The sequence below is a fragment of the Petaurus breviceps genome, unplaced genomic scaffold (genome assembly GCF_028583685.1).
Source record: "Petaurus breviceps papuanus isolate PSGF00001 unplaced genomic scaffold, PetGlider_PUasm1.0 90556, whole genome shotgun sequence".
In the NCBI taxonomy this organism is placed as follows: domain Eukaryota; kingdom Metazoa; phylum Chordata; class Mammalia; order Diprotodontia; family Petauridae; genus Petaurus; species Petaurus breviceps.
The window spans coordinates 711552-722836 of record NW_027187273.1 but is presented as its reverse complement, the minus strand read 5'-3'; the positions used below and the strand labels follow the sequence as shown (position 1 = coordinate 722836).

Genomic DNA, 11285 nt, shown 5'->3' with positions numbered 1-11285 from the left:
GATGTGGAACAAATTATTTTAACTAAAGATTATCTTTAAAGCACTATATTTTGGGCATACCGCTAGGAAATGAATGAATGAATGAATGGAAAAGACATTTATTACACTTACTATGTGCCAGGCACTGTGCTAAAGAATATGCAAGAAAAGAATATACCATAAGAAGTGGAGCAAGTCGTTGAGCATCTCTGGTAACGGGGTCGACAATGGCCACTATATCAAAATATGTTTCTTTCTCCTTTGGTTTCAGTTTAACAGCACTAAAAAAGAACGGGAGGGAAAAATCACTGGCCAGAAGCAAACAGAATATGATGTTAAATGTTTAGGCCTTTACTTCACATATTGGCTTTTCCCTCTGCAAATCTTTATAGCATATAAAACTCCCACAAGTGTTGGTCTAGACCGGTCTATTCCTGGGTCATACAAAAACAGGCAGCGAGCCGTTTGGCATGTATGCCATAGTATGCCGACCCCTGGTCTAAATTGTTGAGGTTTAGGGGTTATGTCCTTTTGGATGATAAAGTACCAAACCACCTTCTTCCTAGAGGTATGCAAAATTCTGACAATTTAGGCTCACTATAAATTAGCTAAAATGTTTTCAACAGGAAACTGTGATTAGGCCTCAGGAGGTAAAGGAATATATTTTAAGGTTTAAGAAAGCATCTAGCAAGTCTGTATCTAAGTACAGAAAGTGGAACATATATTGAATAGGTATCTTTATCTATATGTATGAAGATAAAGGTAGCGAGCAGAGCAAACCGCGGAAGGTTATAGCTGGTTTGACTCCTGTTTTAAAATCCAAAAATCTTTCATTATTTCAATAGGGTAGTTAAAAACCTTCAGTAATTACAAAGTCAAGAAGCAGAGTCAGGAGAAAAGCCTGTTTAATAGTTAATGCCAAGAGGCATGAAAAGGTAAACAGGTAAGAGAAATCATAAGGGACTTATTAAAGTTGAACTGTTTACATTCCTACATGAAAAGATAATATTTGTAACTCATGAGACCTTTCTCAGTATTAGGATAGTTGGAGAGAATATAGAAAGATAGATAGATAGATAGACAGACAGACAGACAGACAGATAGATAGATATGTAGATAAAGATATAGATATATAACTATAGACAAAGGGTGGGCATAGGGTACATTGAATATGAAAGGATGATACGTAAAAAATAAAACTAAGGGATAAGAGAGGAATATACTGGGAGGAAGAGAAAGGGAGAGGTAAAATGGGGTAAGTTATTTCACATAAAAAAGACAAGAAAAATATTTTACAATGGAAGGGAAGACAGGGAAGTTAAGAGGGAATAAGTGAACCTTACTCTCATTGGATTTGGTTTAAGAAAGGAATAACATACACACTCAATTAGGTATGGAAATCTATCTTACCCTACAGGAAGGTAGGGGGGAAGGGATAAGAGAGCAGGGGTGATAGAAGGGAAGGCAGATTGAGGTAGGGGTAGTCAGAAGCAAACACTTTTGAGGAGGGACAGAATCAAAGGAGAGAATAGAATAAATGGGGAGCAGGATAGGAAGGAGGGAAATACAGCTAGTTTTTTACAACATGACTACTGTGGAAGTGTTTTGCATAACTACACATGTATAACCTATATCAAATTGCCTGGCTTCTTAATAAGGGTGGGTGGGGAAGGAAGAAGGGAGAGAATTTGGAACTCAAAAGTTTTAAAAATGAATGTTAAAAATTGTTTTTGCATGCAACTGGGAAAACAGATATACAGGTAATGGAGTACAGAAATCTATCTTGCCCTACAGGAAAATAGAAGGGAAGGGAAAAAAAGAGGGGGGGGGGGGGGTGAGAGGGTGATAGAAGGAAGGGCAGACTGGGGGAAGGGGTAATCAGAATGTACACTATCTTGGGGTGAGTGGAGGGGAGAGATGGGGAGAAAATTTGGAACTAAAAATTTTGTGGAAAATGTTGAAAACTAAAAATTAATTTAAAAAAAAGAGGAGAAAAAAACAGTTAATGCTGTTGGTTCAATTAAAATTCAATGATCAGACATTGGGGGGGGGGAGGCCGAGTCAAGATGGCAGAGTAGAAGCAGGATCTCCCCACTGCTCTGGCTTCCACTTTCCCCAATCCATGTAAAAAGGGGACACTAAACAAACTTTGGAGCTGCAAAACCCACAAAATGACACAGAGAAGCTAACCACCCGCTGAGGATAGCCCAGCAGGCCAGCAGGAATCTGCCAGCACAGCGCTTTGGGCCAGAGCTGAGCCCAGCCCCACGCCAAGGCTTTAGCCCCAGGGCGGACCTAACCACCCACTGGCCTGAGGGATTCCAGATCAGCAGCAGCTGTGGCCTTTTCCAGATTTATCAACACATAGATGCAAAGGACAAAGTAAGAGTAGTCTGGACTTTGGGAGTACATGGGATTTTGCCCCCAGGGCGAGAAGCCACTGAGACTCCAGCACAGCCAGCCAGCGCCAGGTGGCAGCTTCAGATCCTGGCCTGCAGAGTGTAGGGGGACCAAGCACCAGTCTGAGGGGTAATCACTCTTGCTTTAACCTGCTTAGATCTGGATTGCAGTCTAGGGTGGAGGTCCTGGGGTGTGTGCCCAGCTTGCCAGAGAATGTGGAAGCTTCAGAGAGGGCACCCATCTAATACCTCCGGCAGCTGAGAAAATCCCAGCGTTTGGGATGAAAGCTCCCCTGTCTGCTGGCAGAGTCCTACTGTGGCAAAAAGCCCAGAGGTCAAGTGACTGAGGGGCTACATGACCAGGCAAAGGAAACAAAGCAGACAGAAGATTCCAACACTACACTCCTATTTTGGGGACAAGAAGAAGCAAAGCATGGAACAGGAGGAGGACAGGGAAGTCAGAACTCCTGCACCAAAAGCTTCAAAGGAAAATATGAGCTGGTTACAAGCCACAGAGGACCTTAAGAAACAGATAAGAGAAGTAGAGGAAAAATTGGGAAGAGAAATGAGAACAATGCAAGAAAATTATGAAATGAGAGTCAACAGCCTGACTGAGGAAAATAACACCTTAAAAATAGACTAACTAAAATGGCAAAAGAGGCTCAAAAAGGCAATGAGGAGAAGAATGCCTTATAAAGCCGAATTTGCCAGACGGAAAAAGAATCTCAAAAGCTCAATGAGGAGAATCATTGCTTCAGAATTAGACTGAAGCAAATGGAAGCTAATGATTTTATGAGAAATCAAGGTGCTGTTAAACAGATCCAAACAAATGAAAGAATAGAAGGCAATGTGAAATATCTCATGGGAAAAACCACTGACCTGGAAAATAGATCCAGGAGAGATAATTTAAAAATTATTGGACTACCTGAAAGCCATGACCAAATTAAGAACCTAGAAATCATCCTCCAGGAAGTTCTCAAAGAAAACTGCCCTGATGTTTTAGTACCAGAGGGCAAAATAGAGGTTGAAAGAATCCACCGATCACCTCCTGAAAAAGATCCCAAAAAGAAAACTCCTAGGAATATTATAGCCAGATTCCAGAATTCCCAGATTAAGGAGAGAATATTACAAGCAGCCAGGAAGAAACAATTTGAATATTGTGGAAACACAATCAGGATAACCCAGGATCTGGCAGCTTCTACACTGAGGGATCGAAGGGCCTGGAATGTGATATTCTGGAGGTCAAGGGAGCTGGGATTAAAACCAAGAGTCACCTACCCAGCAAAACTGAGTATCCTGTTTCAGGGGAAAATATGGTCATTCAGTGGAATACAGGACTTTCAAGCATTCTTGCTGAAAAAACCAGAGTTGAATAGAAAATCTGACATTCAGATATAAGAAGTATGAGAAGGTAAACAGGGAAAACAAATCATAAGGAACTTATCAAAGTTGAACTATTAACATTCCTACAATAATTGTAACTTATGAAACTTTTCTCAGTAGTTGGAGGGAATAGAAATATATATGTATATGTCTATATGTGAGGGTATATGGGCATATGAATACATATGTGAATGTGTGTATATATGTTTACAGGTATACATAGAGGGCACAGGACCAATTTAACAGGAAGGGATGATACTTAAAAGGTGAAATTAAGAGGTGAGAGAGGAATTATAATGAGAGGAGATAGGGAGAGACAGAATGGGGTAAACTATCTCATATAGAAGAGGCAAGGGAAAATGGTTATAATGGAAGGGAAGAATAGGAAGGCAAAAGGGAATGGGTCAACCTTATTCCCACTGAATTTGGCTTGAGGAGGGAATGAAATACACACTAAATAAGGTATCTCACCCTCCAGGAGAGTAGGGGGAAAGGGGATGTGAGTGGGGATGATGGAAGGGAGGGCAGGCTGGGGGGGAGGGAAGTTGGAAGCACCCACTTTTGAAAATGGACGGGATCAAAGTAGACAATAGAACAAGTGGGAGGTGGGATAGGAAGGAGGGAAATATAGTCAGTCTTTTACAATATATCTACTATGTTATTGTTTTGCATTAGCCACACACGTACAACCTATATTGAACTGCTTATCTTCCCAGTGAGGGTGGGTGACAAGGGAGGAAGGGATTGAATCTGGAATTCAAAGTTTTAAAATCAAATACTCAAATATATACTATTATTAATACTATTTCACATGTAATTGGGAAATAAGTTATACAGGCACTGTAAATATATATATATATATATATATATATATATATATATAGAGAGAGAGAGAGAGAGAGAGAGAGAGAGAGAGAGAGAGAGAGAGAGAGAGAGATCAACCATTCCCTACTGGAAAAGTAGAAAGGGGGTATGGGAGAAAATATGGGAGACAGCAGATTACAGGAGGGGATATCCTGTGGGACTGCTATTTTGGGGCGGTGGGTAGGGGATAAACGGGGAGAAAATTTTAACTAAAAATCTGGTGGAAATGAATGATGTAAATCAGAAGTTAATAAAGCATTTGAAAAAAAACCAAAAAATTTAATGTATACATTTAAAAAAACAAACAAAATCCAGTGATTAGAAGTTGTGTGATGGTCTGGTGCTAGCGTCGGAGAACCTGAGTCTAGTACCCAACTCTGGCACAAGCCACATGATCACAGACCAATTATTTCACCCCTCTGAATCTCTGTTTCCTCTCCTGTAAAATAGCGATAATAACATCTGAAGCACCCATCTTACTGGGCTGTCAACCAAACAGCAGCATTTATTAAGTATCTGTTCTGTGTGAGGCCCCATGCTGTGCCCTGGAGATACAGACAAAATCAAAACAGTCCCAGCCCTATAGGAGTTTTAAGAGTCTATCAAGGAAAATAAGAAAATACATGCAGGTTGCATACAAGTTAACTCAGGGAGAAAGAGAGACAATCCTGTTTGGAGGGAAGGGAGACAGAAAAGGGCTCAGGTAGGGGGAGTCTGGAGATGAATTTTAAAAGGAGGGACAGTGGCCTTGTGCAGAGGCACAGAGATGGAAGAAGCAACAGTGTGGACAGAGAAGAGAAAATGACATTTTGCAAACCTTGATGTACTCTATAAAGTGATAGAAGGCAATGGATGAAGAGATATTATAATAAAAAAAGGCATTCTACGTTTAGAGTTCATTCTCCATGCCATTTTCAGAAGAAAGGGAACAAAGAAGTTTCAAGCAAAAGTGGATTCTTCACAAAAGGTAATTGGCTGTACAAAATGTATACCAAAAGTAGTGTTCTTCATGCAGCATGGTCTACTGCCAAATGGCCTTCCTTCCTCTAAGTATCTAAGCAAAATCCTAACATTTTGGGCTTACTCACAATTGGTTTAAAGTTATATTCAATTAAAAAACTTCAAGTATGGCAAACAAAAGATTATGTTTTGAGGGACTAGGCTAGCATCTGACACACTCGTATGGCATCTAAATTATATGTTACGTATATATAGTATATATACCAATATATATACATTTCTATATCTCTATGCAGATATAGATATATGACATATTTATATCTGTAGATAGATGAACGGATAGATATCAGGAAAAAATATTAATCTTCATGAATTATATACAATAGAGAACCATAACTGGTCTAGTCCTTGGTTTATATTCTAAAATTTTTTATTTCTTATTAAATGCTGCAAGAATTAGGAAGAAGAGGTGATTTAGACTCAGCATCCGGGTGAAATTATGCAAAAACGAAACTCTGGCTGACAAAGAAATCAGCTGCCCTTATTTCATATGCCAATAAAGAATTGAGAAGCCCTTCCTTCTCATGCCCATGATGCTCATCCACCATTAAGTATCCTCATAATGCTTATCTATGAATGAAGGTTTCACCATTTTATAATCAGTCAGAACCACTGTTAAGCTGTGACTTTGAAAGTCCAGGTAAACTAGACCAAAATGGGTAACTATCACGTTTAATAACTGTGCTAGCCAGGTAAAGATCAAAAAGTAGCTAGTACCCAGAAACCACATGATCATCTCAATAGATGCAGAAAAGGCTTTTGACAAAATACAACATCCATTCCTATTAAAAACATTAGAAAGTATAGGAATAAATGGAGCCTTCCTTAAAATAATAGGTAGCATCTATTTAAAGCCATCAGCAAGTATTATATGTAATGGGGAGAAGCTGGAAGCATTTCCCATAAGATCACAGGTGAAACAAGGGTGTCCACTATCACCCCTCTTATTCAATCTGGTACTAGAAATGTTAGCAGTAGCAATTAGAGAAGAAAAAGAAATCAAAGGAATCAAGTTAGGCAAAGAAGAGAACAAGCTATCACTCTTCGCAGATGATATGATGATATACTTAGACAATCCTAGAGAATCAAGTAAAAAACTGCTTAAGACAATAAATAAATTTGGCAAAGTTGCAGTATATAAAATAAACCCACATAAATCCTCGGCATTCCTATATATTTCCAATGAAATTCAACAGCAAGAAGTAGAAAGAGAAATCCCATTTAAAGTTACTATAAACATTATAAAATATTTGGGAATCTACCTGCCAAAACAAACCCAGGACCTGTATGATCATAACTACAAAACACTTTTCACACAAATAAAGTCAGATCTAACTAATTGGAAAAATATCAATTGCTCATGGCTGGGTAGAGCTAATATAATAAAAATGACAATTTTGCCTAAATTAAATTATATATTTAGTGCCATACCAATTAATTTACCAAAAAACTACTTTATAGAGTTAGAAAAAATAGTAACAAAATTCATCTGGAAGAATAAACGGTCCAGAATATCAAGGGAATTAATGAAAAAAAAAATGCTAGGGAAGGTGGACTAGCTTTACCAGATTTCAATCTGTACTATAAAGCAGCAGTCATCAAAACTACTTGGTACTGGCTTAGGAATAGAGGAGTGGATCAATGGAATAGATTAGGCACACGAGATTCAGAAGTCAACGACTACAGTAATGTATTGTTTGATAAACCCCCAGACCCTGGTTTTTGGGATAAGAACTCACTATTTGACAAAAACTGCTGGGAAAACTGGAATACAGTATGGCAGAAACTGGACATAGACCATTATCTAACACCATATACCAAAATCAAGTCTAAATGGGTTCATGATCTAGGTATAAAGGTTGATACTGTAAGCAGTCTGCTAATACAAGGAATAGTTTACCTATCAGACTTGTGGAGAGGGAATGACTTTATGACGAAACAGGAATTAGAGAACATTATAAAATGTAAAATGGATAATTTTGACTACATGAAATTGAAAAGTTTCTGTACAAATAAAGCCAATGTAACCAAGATTAAGAGGGAGGTGGGAAATTGGGAAAGAATCTTTACAAACTATGTCTCTGACAAAGGACTCATCTCTAAAATATACAGAGAACTGAGTCAAATTTATAAGAATACAAGTCATTCCCCAATTGATAAATGGTCAAAGGATATGAACAGGCAGTTTTCAGAGAAAGAAATTAAAGCTATCTATAAGCACATGAAGAAATGCTCTAATTCACTATTGATTAGAGAAATGCAAATCAAAACAACTCTGAGGTACCACATCTCACCAATCAGATTGGCTAAGATGACAAAACAGGAAAATGACAAATGCTGGAGAAGATGTGGGCAAACTGGAACACTAATGCATTGTTGGTGGAGCTGTGAACTGATCCAGCCTTTCTGGAGAGCAATCTGGAACTATGCCCAAAGGGCTATAAATACTTTCATATCCTTTGATCCAGCAATACCACTCCTAGGGTTATATCCCAAAGAGATCATAGAAATGGGAGAAAGACCCATATGTACAAAAAATGTTTATAGCAGCTCTTTTTGTTGTGGCAAAGAATTGGAAATTAAGGGGGTGTCCATCAATTGGGGAATGGCTGAACAAGTTGTGGTATATGCATGTTATGGAATATTATTGCGCTATAAGAAACAGGGAGCAGGCGGTCTTCATATTTAGCTGGAGAGGCTTAAAAGAACTGATGCTGAGTGAGAAGAGTAGAACCAGGAGGAATTTGTACACAATTACAGACACAACGTATGTGTGATGACCAACTTTGATAGACTGGACTCTTCTCAACAATGCAGAAATATAAGTCAATCCCAAAAGACGCATGATGGAGAGAAAAACGTGCATCCAGAGAAAGAACTAGAAAGAACTAAATTTATATCCACGTGGAAGCAAAATACCTGATCTTTTTCGTTCTCTTATTTGATTTTATGTCCTCTATACCATTTTTCATTCCAGCTGGTACAATCCATCCTTATAACCTGGCCATTGTATAATGTGAAAGTATCTACAGATCCTATACTTGATTATAAGACGCCATGGGGGGGAGGGGAGGGAGGGGGACAAAATGTGAAATTCAAGGAATTGTGGAATTGAATCCTGTAAACTAAAAGGAAACAAACAAATTAATAAATTAAAGAATTTAATTTTTAAAAAAAGGAGCTAGTACCAACAGCAAGGGTCCTTCTCCTAACCCAATCCCTGACGTGGATTTCACCAAATCACCTAGATTTCATAAAAAATCAATGTAGTTCTACAATTCCTAAAGAATCTGAACTTTTTCCTTGCCTCCTTTGCCCCTAGGCCAAATTAGATGATATCTCAGCATACAAAGAATACTTTACCAGAAAGTATCCAACCTAATTTCACAATACTACCTTTTTAATATGTCTTTATTTAACAACCAAAATAGGCAACTGCATCCTCTACTATGTGTCTTCACCCTGTCCTCTACACATGCCTTTTGCCATGCCATCTCCCATGCATGGAATGGCAATTCCATTTCCTTCCCTTTCTTCAAGGCCCAACTATGAAGCCACCTTCTCTAGGAATTTTTGCTGATTTTTATCACCCTCACTCCCACCCCAAGGTAAAAATGGTCTCTCTTTTAAATTTATTTTACTTTCTCAGTTATTTGGGTATTTAGTATTCCTATCATTAGAGTGCAAGGACCCTGAGATCAGAAGCCATAATACAGATCTAACTTTATATCCTCAGTATTTTCACAATTACTTTAGACAGAGTAAGTATTTGAAGTTTGTTGAACTGAACCAACAAGATCCTTTGGTATATTTTACTAAATCCTTTGTATTTTCTAAAGGCCAAAATGAAAAATGACACAAAATCATTTAGAGACAATGTCAACTTTGTCAACTTCTACAAGACCAAAAAACAGAAGCTGGTAGACGATTAAGCTGGAAAGTAAGCATTTAATGACATTCCTATTCCAACATGTAAGTCTACTCAAAGCCTATGATAAAAAATTAACGTGAAGGGGCTGCCAGGTGGCACATCGAGTAAGAGCACCGGCCCCAGTGCCAGGATGACCTGGGATCGAATCCGGGCTCTGATACTTAGTACCACACCCAGAAATAATTGGCTGTGTGACCTTGAGCAAGTTACTTAACCCCAATTGCTTTAAAAAAATATTAAAGTGATGCATATTAAATTCAAAATCACATGGAATAAGAAAAGCAAACCTGTTCTATGGCATGTGCTGAAATGTCAACATGACTTTCATACCTGTGCCGGTCTTCAAAAAACTGATAGTCAATTCTTGCCTCTGCTTTAGGTTGGGCAGAGAGGAGAGCGTCCACTTTCATGACTAAGTCACTTGCCCTAAGAGAAATGTTGTTAGATGTCAGTATACTTCTCTCATGAAAGGCTTTTCAAATATACGTCTATATACAACCTGAAACATCAAGGGATATATAACAAAGATTCTAGCAAGATTATTATTTAAAATAATCTGACGACATCTGCTCCATTTCTGAAACTGAGTTTAAAGAAACTTAACTGAACCATGAACCAAAACAGCAAACTATAATACTGAACCCAAAATGAATAATACTTTTAAGTCCAAGTTTAATAGAAAATAGAAACATAGTTAAGTGAACCAATATGAAGTCAAACTGGATACAAAAATTTCCTAAGATTACTGAACGTAACAAAACTGAGTCAAAAATGTTCCAAAATGATGCTTCTCTTGGTTTAAGTCTCTGATTCTAACTTTAAATATAGACACAACAGAATCATTACAAGAAGGGGATGTGGTCTCTTATGATTCACGTGGTATCGAGGAGTACCCAGTTATGTGTACTCTTGCACTGCAATAGGAGCCAGAAACATGCCAACAGACAAGTGGGTTCCCCTAAAGAACAATCTAAATATCTAAAAAAAATTAGAACAGAGTACGGCACAAGTCCAGGATGGCTAAAGGAGACATGGAAGTCTTAGTGAGAGGAATCTGGGCTAACAGGGAATTCTATGAAAAGCTCCCTAACTAGATAGGTGCTGAGGAAAAGGAGTGATTCGGTGGAACCCAAGTATTCCCATCTGGTCGGTTGGTTGTTTAGTCGTTTCAGTCGTGTCTGACTTTTCATGACCCCATTTGGGGTTTTCTTGGCGGAGACACTGGGGTGCTTTGCCATCTCCTTCTCCAGCTCATTTGAAAGATAAGGGAACTGAGGCAAATAGTGTTGAGTGTCTTGCCCCAGGTGACACTGTTAGTAAATGTCTGAGATCAGATTTAAACTTAGGTCTTCCTGACTCTAGGCCCAGTGCTCTATCCACTGTGCCACCTGGCTGCCCTTCCATCGGGTACTATTTTGGAATCTGTGGTGATTAGAGAATTCAACTGCTTGCCAGTGAACTTCAAGAATGACTCAGCTAGAAATGGATCTACCTCTGGTGGTTGGGGACAAGGCAGTCTCATAGGTAAGCTGGTTAAAATGCAAAGACATTCCAAGGAACTCCCAAAGTCTCCTCAGTAGATAAGAAGTATGGCCCAGGGGTATCCTACAAAATATGCAACCAACTGTGGCTAGCAATTGCTGGCATATTAAGCACCATCTGAAAGGTATCTGTTTGTTAAAGTATCTTCCTTTATGACTGCTAAGTTG

General features: G+C 38.6%; 1 protein-coding gene across 1 annotated transcript in view; it reads right to left on the bottom strand.

The window, feature by feature from the left end:
* Positions 1–11285, bottom strand: part of UGGT1 (UDP-glucose glycoprotein glucosyltransferase 1) — a 128473-nt gene that overhangs the window by 30118 nt on the left and 87070 nt on the right. Inside the window, 2 exon segments of the mRNA XM_069063350.1 lie at positions 158–260; positions 9907–10002. Coding sequence (XP_068919451.1) covers positions 158–260; positions 9907–10002 — 199 coding nt within the window.